The sequence below is a fragment of the Carcharhinus amblyrhynchos genome, chromosome 11 (assembly GCF_965287045.1).
Source record: "Carcharhinus amblyrhynchos chromosome 11, sCarAmb.v2.hapA, whole genome shotgun sequence".
Taxonomy (NCBI): domain Eukaryota; kingdom Metazoa; phylum Chordata; class Chondrichthyes; order Carcharhiniformes; family Carcharhinidae; genus Carcharhinus; species Carcharhinus amblyrhynchos.
Window position 1 is genome coordinate 57050819 of NC_137334.1, and position 19049 is coordinate 57069867.

The 19049-nt window shown below is 42.8% G+C and overlaps 1 protein-coding gene across 1 annotated transcript in view; it reads right to left on the bottom strand.

Moving 5' to 3' along the window:
- Positions 1–19049, bottom strand: part of fap (fibroblast activation protein, alpha) — a 94296-nt gene that overhangs the window by 39262 nt on the left and 35985 nt on the right. The window contains exons 10-17 of the mRNA XM_080199165.1: positions 18796–18916; positions 17845–17999; positions 10997–11091; positions 8348–8477; positions 8187–8231; positions 6052–6156; positions 5887–5957; positions 831–884 (exon numbers count right to left, since the gene is read on the bottom strand). Of these exons, the coding sequence (XP_080055291.1) occupies positions 831–884; positions 5887–5957; positions 6052–6156; positions 8187–8231; positions 8348–8477; positions 10997–11091; positions 17845–17999; positions 18796–18916 (776 nt within the window). The remainder of the gene's footprint in view (positions 1–830; positions 885–5886; positions 5958–6051; positions 6157–8186; positions 8232–8347; positions 8478–10996; positions 11092–17844; positions 18000–18795; positions 18917–19049) is intronic.

A 19049-nucleotide genomic window follows, 5' to 3' on the forward strand; every position in this document is an offset into this window, starting at 1 on the left:
GGAATTTAATGCGGAGAAGTGTGAGGTAATTCATTTTGGTAGGAGCAACAGATGTGTCGAGTATAGGGCTAACGGGAGGACTTTGAATAGTGTGGATGAACAGAGGGATCTAGGTGTGTGTGTACATAGATCCCTGAAAGTTGGGAATCAAGTAGATAAGGTTGTCAAGAAGGCGTACGGTGTCTTGGCGTTTATTGGTAGGGGGATTGAATTTAGGAGTCGCAGTGTAATGTTGCAACTGTACACTACTCTAGTGCGGCCGCACTTGGAGTACTGTGTGCAGTTCTGGTCCCCGCATTACAAGAAGGATGTGGAGGCGTTGGAGAGGGTGCAGAGGAGGTTTACTAGGATGTTGCCTGGTATGGTGGGGAGGTCCTATGAGGAGAGACTGAGGGATCTAGGGTTGTTTTCGTTGGGAAGAAGGCGGCTAAGAGGGGATCTTATTGAAACATATAAGATGATTAGGGGTTTAGATAGGGTGGATAGTGATAGCCTTTTTCCTCGGATGGAGAAAGCTAGCACGAGGGGGCATGACTTTAAATTAAGGGGGGGTAGCTACAGGACGGATGTCAGGGGTAGGTTCTTTACCCAGCGGGTGGTGAGGGATTGGAATGCCCTGCCTGCTGCAGTTGTAGATGCGTCTAGTTTGGGGGCGTTTAAGAGATCTCTGGATAGGTTTATGGACGAAAAGGGATTGGTATAGGCTAGTGGGTCATTGTTTTTGTAACTGGTCGGCGCAACTTCGTGGGCCGAAGGGCCTGTTCTGCGCTGTAATGTTCTATGTTCTATGTTCTATGTTCTATGTTCTATGTATTATTTCTAAAACTTACTTGTATAAGTTTCTTCTCCCAGGATACTGTTCATATTCATTGCTAATATAGTAACTGTAACACAAACATACATGTAATGAATATGAAGCTGCAAAATTAATAATCGAGAACTGGAAGATTATGCATTCATTCTAAAAATCACCAAGTAAGAAGTGTCAATAATGATTATTGGAGTACAATGTAATCAACACATGTGGAACTCTGGAACACTCTTTATTGGCAATGTCATGAAATTAACATCAAAAGGAAGATTTGTGCTTTTATTTATGTTGATACAGAAATACTAACAGAAATCTCAAAATGTATAACCTTTACCTATAGTTATCTCAGATACCCTCATTCATCTCTTTTTCTCTAAATTTCTATCAATTATTCTGCAATATAATATAAATAATATAGGATATTTATTATTCTATCAAATATTGCTTTGAGTTGTCAAATTGTTTGAAAATAATGTCAATTGTTGAATTGGAAGAAAGGGTAGACATACAATTTTCTGAAAACTTGACAAGACAACATTTGAATAAAAGCAATGTTCAAATAAAAACAATTAAAGAAGAAGCCAAGTACTAACGCTAGAAAACAGAATATATAATGTTCTGCTGGATATTTAAGACAAAATATTTGGACTGACAATATTTACATGTTTTAGTTAGGGGGTTTAAAAAATAAGACACAAGTCAGGAGTTTGAAGGAATACTCCCCATTTGCCTGGATAAGTGCAGCTCCAACATTCAATAAGCTCAATCATTCAGGATAAAGCAGCCCACTGGATTAAGAATCCTTCCACAAAGAACATTCAGTCCCTCCCACCAACAACACACAATAGCAGCAGTGTGTACCACCCAAAGGCACACTGAAGTAACTCACTAAGGTTCCTAAGACAGCACCTTCCAAACCCACGATCACTACCATCCAGAAAGATATCAGCAGGAGATACATGGGAACACTACCACTTGGAAGCTCCCCTTCAAGCCACTCACCACCCTGGCTTGGAAATATATCGAAATTCCTTCACTGTTGCGGTGAACAGCACTATGGGTTTACCTACAGGACATGGACTACAGCGATTCAAGAAGCAGCTCAGCATCACCTTCTCAAGGACAATTAGAGATAAGGAATGAATGCTAGCTGAGCCAGTGAAGCTTATGTCCTTGAATTAATTTTTTAAAATTGTTGGGATGATTCTCTTGCTCAATGTGATCCACATGTTTGTGCACTACTTTAATAACTGCAGAGGTCCTGTGGCAACCAGCTGGAATGGAACCAGTATGCCGCCATTAAAAACCACTTGCTCATCACAGATCCTACAGCCCGGCCACTCAGTTTCAACCGACCATGCCAACCTCAGGCACTCCTCAGCCATTTCCGCACTGGCCAAGGTCTTTGTGCAGCAAATTGGCATAAGCGGGTCTTGCAAGGAATCCAGACTGCAGCTGTGGTGCACCCCAATCAATGGCTCACATCATTGAAGACTGCCCCTGACAAGGTTCAGCAGAGGGCTCAGGGAGCTCCAGTTAGCCAAGACGGAAGTTATGACCTGGGTTGATGATTATTGTATGTGCCAAAAAAATGTGAACTCAAAATGACAATGGACTAGTTTCTGAAATGATGGCTCCTAGAGTCCGGTATGGTCTAATTCCAAAGTTAAACGTGTACACAGGGTTGCCTATTTTAAATGTACGAGCACTGCCCTGTTGATGTTGGTTCAGTTTTTGAGCATTTTGCTTCTCTCTCACCTTCCCTCAAAACTGGGAAGGACCAAATCCAGACATGTTACGCAAGCTGCATTTCATCAGCTGCTCTGCCACTGTGGGACCAGTAGTAGTCCATGTAGTTATGCAGTAACTCAGACGGAATCTGGAAAAACAAGACTCCAAAGTGCCTCCAGACAACTTCCTCATACCAGTTTTAAAAGCAGGGACAGTTCCTTCAGATAAACCACTTGTTGAAGGGTGCCGGGGGACAGTGTTTATGTGACAGATGCCATTAAGGTCTGTGAACCTCTGAAATTCTGTGCTAATGAAAGCTATTCCATTGTCACAGACAATAATCACAGCCATACATACTAAAAGAGTGACACAGATTCTCAACAGTTGCAGCTGAAGTTGGCATCTTTACCTAGTAGACATTGTTAGAGATGAATATAAAATGTGGTAAACATAAAATTATGACTGAGAAATAGAACTAGGATCTTGTAACTGTACAACAGCAAACAGACATAGTTTAAACACACAGGGTGGGGCAAGGATGAAGGGGAATGAATCTTATCCCATAAGAACAAACTAAGCAGGACAGAAACCTACGATTCAGCATATTGCCAACCCACATTATGGAAACAACTGTGGTTTCAATCACTAATACAGGGTATGAAAGTTGCTGATGCTAGACAGAACTATAGTCAAGGACAGTGAAGAAAACTGCCTATTGTGTAGGGATAACACCAGAAGTGCAGTGTGAAGTAAAACATGTACATCACATCTTGTAGGAATGTAAAATGTCCAAATTGTGAAACAAATGGTAAGCAAGATGTGTTGTTACTGCAACAGAGTATACCTTCTAACTACAGGGGAATAAAAGGTCACTGAGATAGTAGGGACATCAGCGATTAAGTTAGCAGAAGACTGGATACAGCCGGTCTGAACTGGACTTGTTAACAGTTCTCCGAAGAACATTGATAAGACAGATGAATCTCATACGAACTAATCAAGTAAGGATATTGAAACAACGCTACAATATGCACTCTTGCAATAACAGAAAAAGATGGCTGGAGGGGAGCAGAGGGGCTTGGGACATGAGCCAACATACAGCACAACCTGTAGCTAGGGGTACCTTAAGCCAATAGGGGAATGACAACACATAAATGGGACAAGGACCACCAATTAGGGGAGAACAATGTATTGTGTAATTGATTAACATGCTTGTAGAAATAGTATAAAAAGCCTGCTTAAACTCGATGTAAGGTGTGCCTATCTTTTGGACACCCGGTCTTGCAAGAACGTTAAATAAAATATCTTGCTCCTTCGGAACTTGACTCAACTAAATTGTTTGACTGTGAGCTGCGTTTCTCACAACATTAAGCCATTTTGAAAGCGCATTGATGAGTAACAGCAGAATGGTGCCTAGAAATGGTCTTACTGAGTCAATATGACCCAAAAACAGCCAGGTTTATTCCCACGGGTGAAGAGGAGTTGAAGCAGATAGCTTCTGCTGCTGCTGGCAATGGAAACATTGTTTAACCATGTTCTGGATGTCACTGTCTAACACTGGCCACCAGAAATAATTACGTGCCAACATCTTCATTGTTGACGTGCCTGGGTGTGCATTGTGGAGTTCTGCCAAGACTGATTCTCCACACTGGGAAGGGACAATGATTTTTGGAACCCCACAGCAAGATTGTGTCCTGGCAATTCAAGGGGAGGTGATGGCCTAGTGGTATTATTGCTAGACTATAAATCCAGAAACTCAGCTAATGTTTTGGGGACCCAGGTTCAAATCTCACCACAGCAGCTGGTGAAATCTGAATTCACTAAAATAAATCTGGAATTAAGAATCTAATGATGACCATGAAACCACTGTCAATTGTTGGTTCACTAACGCCCTTTTTTTGGAAGGAAATGCGCCTTCCTTTCCTGGTCTGGCCTACATGTGACTCCAGAGCCACAGCAAAGTGGTTGGCACTCAACTGCTCTCGAGCAACTAGGGATAGGCAATAAAAGCTGGCCAGCCAGTGATGCCTATGTCCCACAAATGAATTTTTAAAAACTCAATCCAGTGTTTCTCTGATAAATGGAGCGCAGGCCATCTTACAAAACTGTATCTGTCCAGCTTTGTAAAAAAAAAGTCTTTAACCACTGACAAAAATGGGTCTCTGCTCGTTCGATTCTTGATCTGTTTAACACATACGGATGATGAATCCAAGAAATTTAACAACAACACTAACTACTGTGGAATGACTGTGTTGGTAGGACTGCTTGGTAATGGAATTGATAACGAAGTGCATCTACATTGGTTATACGCGAGCCAGGGCCCAATGCTGGATTCTCTTTGAAGCTATAGGTGGGAAGAGCTTTGTCTTCGCTGTCAACGGCTTACGGTTGGACAGATAGGTATTGGAGAAACCTCTTGACACCAAACACAACTGACAGTGCTTCTTTGTCCAGCTGGCAGAAGCCCTTTTCAGCCTGGGCAAGTGTTGCTGAAATGGTGCGTTCTTCTGACCTGTCCTCCATTCGATGTGACAATATGGCTCCTATGCCATAATTCTTTAGTTGGATCATAATGTATGACCGAGCATGACGACTGAAGCAGTTTCTTCACTGCTGCAATGGTTTTTTTCTAGCTGTAAATCCCAGGGTCAGTGGTGGTTCTTCCTCAATGACAGAGTGGAGTGGTGCCAATCCAATTACTACAGGCTATCAGCACAAACGTATCACTCCATATCACAAACAATCCAAAGTTGTGCAGGTTAGGTGGATTGGCCATGCTAAATTGCCCCTTAGTGTCCCAAGATGTGTAGGTTGGGAGGATTAGTGGGTGATACTTGAGGTTGCGGGGAACAGGTCTGGCTGGGATTATCCTTTAGTGTCAGGGGGATTACGTGGTGTTATAAGGTTAGGGCCTGGATGGGATTGCTGTTAGTGCAGATTCAATGGGCCAATTGATCTCCTTCTGCACTGTAGGGATTCTATGATTTTATGAAATATTACAACAATAGTTGGTTAGCTAAACAAAGGGTTATTAAGAATAAGGATTGCCAAGAGAGTTCTTCATTCATATTTTACTTACTACTCCATACTGTTCCAGCTACCAAATCACATGGAAACTTGCATCAGTTCTAATGATGATGGATACCAAACCACTTACATTTTCAGGAGTATGTGAATCAGCAAGTTAATCAGTATGTTAAACCACATGCACTAGAAAGCAATATCACTGACTCTAATTAAATACTTCTTTTTATTAAAAGATCATAGTGCATTATGTGGTACAATGTCTTTGCAGTGTGTTGCATATTCTAAAAATAGTGTTCTTGTCATATTCTCTTTACACTTACAGGCTTTGTCCCGTCAGGGCTACTATGTTAGTGACCTCCCATTTCCCAGTTGTAATCGCCGTTTCTTTAGCCTTTAAAGAAAAAGTGAGGACCATTAATCTAATCAGTTTAGGAAAAACTTATAAAAATGTTTAATTGTTTTGTCAAAGACTTATGCATACATACCGTATTTCCAGCCTTCTTATGGATATGCTTATATCCATCTTTGTCACTAATGACCTTGTAGAAACTAATGTTGTCTGCTTCAAAGAAAGGTTCTGATGCTTGAAACTACAAATATTTCAAATAATCAGGCATGAAAATATTAGAAATTCAAAATGATAGTATTTAACAAATTTATTTTTAAAGATTTGAATAATTTAAAATATTTTGACAGCTTTGAAGCGTAACAAGTGTATTTCAAAGTTTTCTTCACGTTGGTTATTATTTGATTTCATGTGTTAACAATATAAATTCATCTTTCCCCTTTTCTACCACTGATGCTGTTCTTTCTATAGCTGCACTCCCAATGAAGTTCCTTAATTGCTAGTTGAGTACCCATCAGCTTTAGCTGCAATGGACTGGAGTTAATAAGTTTGGAGAACCATGTTCACCTGGCACAATCAAGGTACCCATCCCTCCAGTTTATTCATCCCATCTTTTAACCATCCAACCCTAACCACTTGAACTCCCCCCAATCCCCAGGACCTGCCAACCTGGAACCTGGTTCAAGTGACCCTAGACTTAGCTGGGCTTCTTGGCTTAGTGGGACAGCCTGTAGTCCCAGCAGTGGACACTACTACTGGGACTACAGGGTTGTTGGCAATCCAATTGACCGACAGCTCTCTAAGGTCTAAAGTGGGACTTCCTCCTAAGTGAAGGGCTGAAATCCTGTCCCAAATGCACAAAGCTGCTCCTGTTAAATGGCTGCACTGGGAATGTAGGCAGGCTCAATAAAGATATACCCTGCAGCTGAGGTTAAGTGTAATCCATTTACTTTGCAATGGGGGTGCAGCATGAATGGTAATTGGTGCAGGATAGGCAGACATGATACAGTAGTCATTTTAAAGACCAAAGGACCATAGAGTCCCATTTCACTGCTTCAGTGGAGGGAAATCACCTTCCACCCAGACACTCTGGCTTTGAGCCCCATTCTAAATGGATAGACTGCCCGAATCTGTGATAGTGCTACAATACTACCGAGAGATTCCATTATTCCAGTTATTCCATTTGAGGCGTGCCCACATCCTTCTGAGTGAAAGGTAAAATGAATTCCAGAATTTTGCAGCTCCAAATGGAGCTATCTTATTCAACTGAAAGGGGATAGGTTAGCTTAGACTAGGTGAGGTTTTAAGCTTCCACAGAGCTCTTGTCAACCCTTTGTTTTGACTTGTAAAGGTCCCTTATGTGATGGTATACATGTACAATGTAAGATAACTTCCCCAGGTTAGGAACAGATAGAAAGGGCAGGATTTACCGCACCCACCCACAGTGTGTTTGGCGACGGCAGAGACAGCCCGCAACTGGCTGGCAACAGGATCTTCCAGTCCCATTGCTGTCAATCAGACTTCCCATTGTTTGCATCATGAGTCGCCAGGGAAGCCGCAACAAGGGGATCTGAAGTTCCTGCTGGCATGAATGGCTAGAATGTCCCACCCTTGATGTTCTCCTGATCCTTACCAAAAGATAATTGGCTAAAAGGAATGAGCTGAAAAACAGCTGAAATGGTTTTTTGAACCAAATTACATTGGCTCTCACTCTCTGTCCTTAAATTTTCATATGACCATTAAAAAGCCCTAACACATATTTTTATTGCAGATTGCCTGTGTAAACTTATCACACTGAAATGAGTGTTATTAGCAGCACTTCAATATACCCACTGACTGAAGAGTGTAATTCTTTCTCTGTACCCTAGCTATCACTGTAACACTACATTCTGCACTCTCTCATTGAGTGGTATGCTTTGCATAGTATGCAAGAAACAATACTTTTCACTGTATGTTAATCATGTGATATAATAATAAATCAAACCAATCAAACCAACAGGATCAGTTTCCATTATAAGTATCAGAACTGATGACAGAAGAGAATGCAGATATAAGAGTGCTGGGGGATGGAGTGGAAATTCATCTTGTGCAGTGGCACAGAAAGGAAGGTATTCGATCCACTGCTGATTATACATAGTGCCAAATATTCAGTTCAAATGCAACTAAATATCCAATATCACCTATTTAGTGCCACTGCCCAAGAAGAATGTCCACCTAGCAATTTTAATACATAAACTTTCAGAGAATAAGAGTAATTTAAAGAGTGTTACATACAACTCCGATCCATCCTGTACTGCTCTTTTCAGAAAACATAGCATTCTAGTGTGGAACAAATATTCAGAATAAACAATAATTTAGAATGACAATGCATTGAAATTTGAGAGTTACTGTAAATATGAGAATATTTTAAACATAGTGGTCGAAACCCCAGTTACCTTTAAACAATTCCAAGCCATGTTGGTGAAATCACAGATTGTTAAAATTGAATGATTTTGTCTTCGATTAATCCATTGGACAGCGATTCGTTCATCTGTTACCCATTTTACTAAACTTAGGTAATATTCACTGAAAAAGTTAATAAAACAAAAACTGATATACAAATTTAAAAATCAGCCAGCTAGTAATGACATTAATCAGGCAATTGAGGTGGGCCTGTTAGAATATGAACTCCCTGATTAAGGGCCAAATTGATGGGCCAATCAGGGAACTCCATGCTCTGTATTTAACCAGGCGTGTCAGTTCCTCTGGCACTCCTTGTGCAGACTGCTAAGCGAAAGCACTCAGTATGCTGTTGTCACTCTTTTAAATAAAAGGAATTTGGTGAAGGGACTTCTGCCTCTGAGATCCTATTACATAGTTTAAGTGAAAATCACATTGAATATTGAAACATTTTATATGATAAATGCTAAAGTTATTTTGGATAAGCAATTGCTATTATCTGCAAATTAATGTAAGTGACCCATCGACCCCAAGGCAGAAATGTCAGCAAGGCAATCCCCAAATTTTAAATTCTAGAACCAAGATGGAAGTAAGAGTGGTGGGTCTCATGGCAGAGATTGTCAGGAATGTTGAGGGGTTGAGGAGAGGAGGTGGAGGCTCTAGATGGAGAGGCCAGGGAGCACCTTGGGTGGGGAAGATATGGGGGGAAACACTAGATGTGGAAAGGGGACCAGTGAGAGGGCCACCCAAACCCCAAACATGGAGAGCTGGTAGGCATTCCACCAGCCCCCTCCATTCCCTGTCTTGACTATCATTACTTGACCACCTCAGGGTCTCAATGGGGGCAAGGGCAGTGGGTTGCCCTAGGCCTTGCCCATCCACTGTAAAATTGAGGACAAGTTAGGGGTGGGGGTGGGAAGGCAACCAGAAAACTTTACACTCTTTGTCAGCCTGTAACCTTCGGCCCAAAATTTCTTCTCCATGAATAATGATACTGGCTAAAAAAATTCCATTAATCGCAAAATAACGTGTTTTGTGAATATTTATAACAACAAAGAGAATTTTACGTTGCTTGAGAAGGTGCATGTCCAATTAGAAATACGTGAAAGAAGATTTAGGGCACATATTCTAACGTCGTTACACGATATTTCAGTCGGCAGGCGCACACAAGAGTCAGAAATGTGTCTGCCGACAATTAAAAGGGAATTGAGGCCATTATGGGACCAATTTTTGTTGGGTGGGATTGGCGACAGGAGTGGATATTCTTGTGAGATGCCAAACTCCCATCGTTCAATGTCAGGAACATCAATGTAATACATTTATCATCACATTAACAGGCCTCAATGTCTGAATCATCCCTCCACCACCAACCTCCCCACCCCCATCTCCACCCCCAAAAGAAATCTATTTATGTCAGTGGAACAGTACACCAGCATGAATTATGACTGGTCTCTAACAGCGTGTCTCCGACGGGCAGACCTCCCAGAAGAGCACAGGTGAGTGCATCGTGCAGGAAAGACAGGGTCATGCCTGGGCACTCCCTCAGCAGAATCCAAGTGCCAAGGGGTGGTGCAGGAGGGTTACATGCAGTCGAGGTTCCATATGAAATTTTGTGCAACTTTAAAAATTGTGTTCATTAAAAACGGCTCCCTGACCTTTCAAAAATGGAAGTTGCTGCATTGAGCCCATCCCACTAGCATGACATTGTGCAACCTGCCCCTTGACTTTTTTCTCAATGTGCCAATGAAACAACAGAGAAAGATACCATTGGTGCTGGCAGCTTCAACGCCGCTTCCCCCTCCCTGTTGCCTTCTGCCAAATAAAGGAAAAATTCTGCCCAAGAAGTGAGATTTTCCAGTTCTATCTGCCTGGATCCAAAAATTCCAGCCCAAAGTCAACAGGCTTTTTCTGTCCCACCTGCGAATATCCCTGGAGGAAACCCACACAGACACTGCGAGAACACTGCACAGTGACCCAAGCCGGGAATCGAACCCAGGTCCCTGGTGCTGTGAGGCAGCAGTGCTGACTACTGTGCCACCATGCCTCCCACCCTAGCTCAGGGCTATGATCACATGAGCCCTCTGACAGAATAGCAATCTTATGCAAAGCTATACACAGCAGCATTTGGAGAGCTTGCAGGAACTGCACATTGAAATGCACAGGATCCGTGCCACATCGGAACCCGAAGTCAGTGGTGGTGCAGAGGTGTTTGGTGGGGATTTCAGTTCCACCCCAGCTGGTGCTTACCTCCAACTATCCAAAGTGCAGCCAAGGGCTGAGGCTGCCACTGAGGAGTTGAAGAGAGGAGACCACCCTTCTGGGGCCACCATCATCATATTTGACATTATTGGCTCCTCTGACTGAAGGTGCATCTGTGCAGCAAGGCTCAGTTCTAGAGGCTTCTCCTACATTGATACCAGTGCAACAGCCTCTCAAGCTACCCCCTACCATTGATATCTCCTTGACAAGGACGATCACCACATGCATCTCAACCACAAGTAGAGAAAAATGAACATACTTCTTCCAATCCTCCAGTGACAGCCATACCCATCACTGGTAAAGAGCTTTCAGATATTTACCACCAGTACTGATTAAAGAATGATAGATAAGCGGATAAAAGAGAGTAAATGAAAGAAAAGGTATACCTGGAACTGATAACTTCCGGGGGTAAAATTTCATAAGTTTTTATGTTCTTGACATCTACAACAAATACCCTCACTGTGGGGGCATTTGCACCAGCCTAGTTTTAAAAAAAAGAAATATTGTGTGAAATCTCAAAGGGTTAGTGACCACCATTTTAGTAACTAAACAAACTATTTATTGTAACAATAAACTATATACAGAATGCAAGAAATGTGCCACTTACTACTTTGACTCCAGTCTCAGACTGACTGGGAAAGTCCATGCTCATCCCAGGATTGGCACACTTTGGCCCAATTGGCCAATTGAGTCACATGACCCCAAAATCTTGCCCCTAAAAGGGGCTCATTACTATATCCACCCCCCCTCTTAAGTCTCTTATTGCCATATACAAACAAAAGACAAACTATTTACAATAAAATATCAATAAACACGGTCCATCAATAAGCTCAACCTGTCGGGGACATTCTCTTCCTCTGGGAGCGATGTAGTTCAGCGTGTCATCTCTCCACAGCACAGGCAGCTTCCATTTGACTTTCAGAAATTGGACATTCAATTTGTAAAGGGGAATCTGTGCTTATAACATCTTCTGTTCCCACAGGAACATTACTTGGCCCCTCCTGAGGTTGACGTGTTAAGCAAGTCTACTAATAAATTGTGTTAAGCAAGCTCATTTATTAGTATCACAAGTAGGCTTACATTAACACTGCAATGAAGTAACTGTGAAAATCCCCTAGCCACCACATTCCGGCACTTGTTCGGATACATTGAGGGAGAATTTAGCACGGCCGATGCACCTAACCAGCACATCTTTTGGACTGTGAGAGGAAACTGGAGCACCTGGAGAAAACTCACACAGACAAGGGGAAACCGTGCAGACTTCGCACAGATAGTGACCCAAGCCAGGAATTGAACCTGGGTCTCTGCTGCTTTGAGGCAGCAGTGCTACTGAAAGGTAGGATCGGTGCAGACTGCCTCATTGGTTATCTGCGTGACTCCCTTCTTCTCAAGTGATCCAAATGCCTTTTCAGGATTTTATCTTGAACTTCCACCTCATATGATACTGGGCCTGTTTTGGCCACGACAACACATTGGACCCAACTCAGACCATTCCCAAAATCTTTGATAAATACTAGATCATCCAACGTCAAATAGCCTCTCATCTGTTGTTGAATCTCTTGAACATTTTGCCTCCACCCTCCCTGCCAAATTGGAAAACACCAGGTCTAACTTCATACATCTACCCATCAGCAACCTGGCAGGAGTTACTCCAGTGGTCATGTATGGCTTTGTCTGATAGTTAATCAGAAAATGTGCTAACTTGTCTGCAGGGACGCTGGTGGTTGCTTTTTCATGGCTGCCTTAAAGACTTGCCTAGCCAATTAGTTCATTAGATGAGGGATGGTAAGATGTAGTACATATATGCTTTCATGATGACATGAAATGTTGGAAGTCCTCACTGGTAAGTGCTGTTCTGTTGTCTGAAACTAATACATCTGGTAACCCATGCATGGCAAAGCTTTATCTTAATATTTCCACTGATGCAAAAGAAGTTGTGGACTTCATTAATATTCAGCCATTTTGAATATGCATCCACTATAAGGAGGAATACTGTACCCATAAATGGGCCTATAAAATCCACATGAAGTCTCACCCTTGGCTGACCTGACCATTCCCAAGGATGCAACCGGACTGCAGGAGATAACTTTTGTTGCATCTGGCATTGGTGGCACTGCTTAACCATGCTCTCTATGTTTGCATCTATTCCAGGCCACCAAGCCAACATCTACACCTTGGATGTACCTGGGTGGGTGCTGTATATTTCCTCAAATAACAATTTGCCAGGCATGAGGATGAACATGCTCGCTCCCCACAGAAGGGCATCAACTTCACAGCTCCATTCATTTTTCCTTGTTTGAAAGTTTTATCTATTCAGACATTCTATCATAATGGCAGCCATAAAGGATCATGTGTTTTACTGTGGATAATATTGGATCTCTTTAAGTCCAGTATTTGATCTGCTACACAGATACAAGTAATCGAGAAAGTTTAAGGCTGAAATAATTTCTTGTGGCACTGGTGGGATGGTTTACTTCCTGGCAATAGGAGATGATTCAGAGCATCTGCATTTGGTATCTGTTTCCCTGGGGGGTGTATTCATAGGCAGCCAACAATAAAACTCAGCGCTGTATCCTTGCAAACTCTGTTGGAGGGGTTGTCTTTTCTTCTCTGAAGAGTCCTATTCAAGGTTTATGATTAGTGGTTGCAGTAGAATGCTGCCGATAAACATATTGGTGGAACCTTTTATCCTGAAGATGACAGCCAAACCCGCTTTCTCGATCTGTGAATATGCCTTCTCTGTTGGGTCCCTGAAGCATAGCTAATGGACCTCTCTGACGCTCATTCATTTTATGTGACAGAACTGCTCCAGTTCCATAAAGAGATGCATCACAAGTGAGTGAGATTTATTTAGAAGGATTGAAGTGGACTAAAGGCAGGTTGTCTGTAAGGCTTTTTACAGTCCCATCTTTGGTGCTTTTTTTTAAATAATGCATGCAGGTGTGCCAGAATCATGGACAAGTTTGGAATGAACCTCCCATAATAATTACCATCCCAAGGAAGGACTTTAGTTTGAATATATTCTTCGGGGATGGTGCTTCCATCAGTCCTAACTTTAACTTCCATTGGATGCGATCCCTGTGCGTCCATTGTAAAGTCCAAATAAATTGCCTCCTTCACCAAAAAAGTACGCTTCCCTCTTGTTAATCTCACTCTGGTTTTTGGGAACCTTTTAAAAACCTCCTCCTTGGTGCTCCGCTTCTGTGGTCCCCATGATTAGCAAATCATCCAAATAAATGACTACTTTAGGCAAATCTCGCAGAAGGTTCTCCATTACACGTTGAAAAATTACGATGAGATTCCAAATGACAATCTGGTGAACTGGTACAGGCCTCATGTGTATTAACAGTGACAAATTCAGTATGTATGATTCATTGTTAGATCCCCTAGCCAACTTTGCATACAAGTCCTCTATTTTACGTATAGGGTACCTGTCTAATTTTGCTGCCTGGTTTACTGTTACTTTGTAGTCTCACATGTTGGTAAGGTTTTACCTGGTTTGACTACTGGCACAATGGGTGTTGCTTGCTCCACAACTTGCACAGGCTTTATGATGCCTAAATCTTCTAATTGACGAAGTTCAGTTTCCATCTTCTCATGCAATAAGGCATCGGTCTGGCTCTATAAAATGTTGGTGTAGCTTCTAATTCCACTTGAATTCTGGGTTTCAAACTACAGATTATGCCCAATTCAAGCTGAAATACCTCCTGAGCCCAGATTCTCCAATAGAGAGGTTTTGTAGTGCTCCCCACTGAGCATCAGCTAAGAGGTTTGTGCCCTCTTTCATGGTGAGTTTGGTGATGGGGAGGGGGGGTATTTAATCAGATGGGAGGCTGGCAGGTATAGATGCTGTCGACTTCCCACTCACATCCCAGATGAGAGGAGAAAGTGGCACAGTATACCGTTGCTTGATTCGCAATCTAGAGACCCAGGGTAATGCTCTGCAGACCCAAGTTCAAATTCCACGAGGGCAGATGGTGGAATTTAAAAACTCAATAAAATATTCGGAATCTTAAAAAGTCGATCAATGACCATAAAACCATTGTCAATTGTCATAAAATCCCATCTGGTTCACCAATGTCCTTTAGGTAACTTGCTGTCCTTAAGTGGTCTGGCTTATATGTGATTATAATCACCAATGTTGTTGATTCCTAAATGCCCTCTGAAATGGCCTCACAAGCCACTCGGTATTCAATTGCTACAAATGGAACAAAAAGCAATGAAACCGGCCGGACCAACTGGCATCAACCTAGGCACCAGTAATGACAATGGCAAATTCAGCCTTGTTGACAGTCCAAAGTCCTCCTTACTAACATCTGGGGGCTTGTGCCAAAATGGGGCGAGCAGGCTGGTCAAGCAACAGTCTGACATGATCATATTCACAGAATCATACCTTATACGTAACGCCCCAGACACCACTATCGCCAATACTGGCTATGTCCTGGGTGGAAGTTTCCTCTCTCCCCCTTCCCCCACTGAGAGCTGCTGGCCAGTCAGAGGCTGGTTGAAATAGTGCTGCAATCTATAATACATAGCACGCAACAGAGATGGCGAGCACAGTGGTTTACAGTTGGGGTGCTGTTGCCCTGGGATTCCTGAACATTGACTCTGGATCCATGAAATCTCATGGCATCAAGTCAAACATGGACAAGGAAAACTACCGCTGATTACCACATACTGTTCTCACTCAGCTTAAGCACTCCTCCATGTAGAAAACCACTTGGAGAAAGCACTGAGAGTGGTAAGAGTGCAGAATGTACTCTGGGTTGGAGGCTTCAATGTCTATTACCAAGTATGGCTCTGTAGCACAAGCGCAGACTGAGCTCGTTGTGTCCTAAGGCACAAAGCTGCTGGATTGGGACTGTGGCAGGTGATAAGGAAAGCAACAAGAGGGAAAGAAATACTTGATCCCATCCTCACCAACCTGCTGCTGCAGATGTATCTGTCCATGACAATATCAGTAGGAATGACCACTGCATTGTCCAGCTATTTACCATTTATATAGATGATCTGGAGGAGGGAACCAAGTGTAGGGTGTCGAAATTTGCTGATGACACCAAAATTGGTGGAAAGGCAAATTGTGCGGAGGGTGGGGAGAGTCTACAGAAGGATCTAGATAGGCTGGGCGAATGGGCCAGGAAATGGCAAATGGAATTTAATGTTGGCAAGTGCGAGGTGGTCCACTTTGGTAGGAAGAATGGTAGGAAGGACTATTACTTACGTGGAGAAAAACTGCAGCAGGCGATGGTGCAGAGGGACCTCGGGGTCCTTGTGCATGAGTCGCAAAAACCCAGCCTGCAGGTGCAGCAGGTGGTCAGGAAGGCGAATGGGATGCTGGCCTTCATAGTGAGGGGGATTGAATATAAAAGTAGGGAGGTCTTGCTGCGGCTGTATAGGGCATTGGTGAGGCCGCAGCTGGAGTACTGTGTGCAGTTTTGGGCGCCGTACTTACGCAAGGATATTTTGGCCTTGGAGGGAGTGCAGAGGAGGTTTACTAGGCTGATGCCGCAGTTGAGGGGGTTGAGCTATGAGGAGAGGCTGAATAAATTAGGCTTGTACTCGTTAGAGTTTAGAAGAATGAGGGGAGATTTCATTGAGACGTATAAGATGATGAATGGGATGGATAGGATAGAGGTGGAGAGGCTCTTCCCGCTCAAAAAAGACAGTAGGACTAGGGGGCACAGCCTCAAGATAAAGGGGGGGAGGTTTAGAACGGAGTTGAGGAGGAACTTCCTCACTCAAAGGGTGGTGAATCTCTGGAATTCTCTGCCCGTTGAGGTGGTGGAGGCTACCTCGCTAAATATTTTTAAGACGCGGGTTGATGGGTTTTTGATAAGCGAGGGGATTAAGGGTTATGGGGAGAGGGCGGGAATGTGGAGCTGAGCCACGACAGATCAGCCATGATCTTATTGAATGGCGGGGCAGGCTCGAAGGGCTAGTTGGCCTACTCCTGCGCCTATTTCTTATGTTCTTGTGGAGTTGAAGTTCAATCTTCACATTGAGGATACCTCTGTCATGTTGTGTGGCATTACCACTGTGCTAAATGGGATAGACTTTGAACAAATCTAACGGCTCAAAACTGGACAGCCATGAGGTGCTGTGGCCATCAGCAGAAGCAGAACTGTATTCAACCACAATCTATAACCTCATGCTCTGGCATATCCCCACTCCACATTACCATCAAGCTAGGGGATCAACCCTGGTTCAATGTAGAGTGCAGGACAGCATGCCAGGATCAACACCAAGTATACCTAAAATGGAGGAGTCAAGCTGGTGAAGCTACAAAACAAGACTACTTGTGTGCTAAATAGCATAATGACTAAATAATAGACAGGGCTAAGCAATCCCACAATCAAGGGACAAGAAATAAGTTCTGCAGTCCCGCCATATCTCACTGGAGGAGGAGGCTCCATAAATATCCCCATCCTCAATGATGGAGGAGCAGAGCCTCTTGCCTGATTAAATGCCACCCACCCTTGCTACCAACCTCACCAAGGGGGAGAGCAGAAGATTCCACCCAAAATCTTGATTGAGATTGAGGCCTTCTGAAGGTGTTCAGTGGGTTCACTACATAACCTTTTCTCCTTAATGGAGAATCTGAGTCCATCCCCAACTCTCCGCAGCTATTTAAATGCAATGGTTTGTACATGGGATGTATCATAGAATCATACAATTACTACAGTGCAGGAGGCCATTTAGCCCATCGAGTTTGCACCGACCACAATCCTACACAGGCCGTATTCCCATGACCTCACAAATTTACCCTCCTAATCCCTCTAATACAAGGATCAATTCGGCACGACCAATCAACCTAACCCGCACATCTTTGGACTGTGGGAGGAAACTGGAGCAACCAGAGGAAACCCACACAGACATGGGGAGAATGTGCAAACTCCATACAGACGGTGACCCAAGACTAGAAATGAACCCAAGTCCCTAGCACTGTGAGGCAACAGTGCTAACCACTATGACACAGTACAATGCCGTGGGAGTTGTGTTGGGATGGGAAGGTGGAGAAGTGAATTGCTGAGCAACTAGTGACCAGCAGCAGTTCTGGTTAGGACGGGGGAAGGAAATGTCACCAGTCTTAGACATCACTGCCTGGATTTTCTGACAATCCCCATCACAATTGCAGGCAGTTTTGGCCAGGAGCATGAGTAAGAATTTCCCTGTGGTTGTATAATATTACTTTTGAAAAACATTTTTGTGCAGATACTGGTATATGGAATTTTACCTTAGGATATGGAATCTTTATTGTTTCTGGGTACTGCCCATCACCATAAAATGAATACTCTATAAGTGGAACCTGAGTATCATTGAATTCTCCATAAGCTATATAGCTTCCTTTTGGTGACCACCAGATCGCGTTATTTGAGGATAGCATTTCCTCTGTGGAAAATAAAAAGATATTACTTTGGTTTCTGATCATTTCAAACACTGCATTGAAATTATGACAACAGAATGTATTTTGATCATCTAACAGCAAATGAAGCTAAATATTGTAGAATTGTGACTGTAAATTGCCTAAGTAATACATGAGTAACAAATGCGCTTTTACCATGGTTAATCCATCTAACGTATACGTCTTTAGACGCTAAGGACCAACTTACTGTCACCAGTCGACCTAACTTAACATCTTTTGACACTAAGGGCCAATTTACCGTAACCAATCCACCTCACCTACACATCTTCAGACACTAAGGGCCAATTTACTGTAACCTATCTACCTAACCTACAAATCTTTAGACAATAAGGGCCAATTTATTGTAACCAATCCACCTAACCTACACATCTTTAGACACTAAGGGCCAATTTACTGTAACCTATCTACCTAATCTACAAATCTTTAGATGCTAAGGGCCAATTTACTGTAACCAATCCACCTAACCTACACATCTTTGCAAGCTTGGGGTCATCTGTCATCTTAATTCTCCACCTTGCTCCTATTCTGGCCTCACTGTCCTCGGTCCCCTGCAAGGTTGCAATAGAGCTCGAGGTGGATGAAAGGGCCAAATATTTGGATGAAGGGGGTGAACGTTTTCTTGCTAATTTTGATAACATAACAACAGACAGGAAAGTAAATTATCAAGAAGACAAGGGGCAAGATTTTCTGTGCAATCTGCAGTGGATTTCTGAGAAATAACCTCAATGTTATTAAGTATAAAAGTCATACATATTAGCTTACCCTCATAAAGCCAGTCAGGGATCCCATTGTAAATCTTATTTTTCTCTCCATTCTTTGTTAAACGTGTAGCAGGGCTTGTGGAATTAGTTTTTAAATAAATATCGTAATTCCAAACATAAACCTAAAGGGAGGAAGAGATTCATGCTAAAATGATGTTTAGAAGTTATTTTAATACTTCGGATAATAAATAATTCACAAATCCACCATTATTCCAGCATCCCATCTCCATAGATAGAATCCACAGAACCACAGAC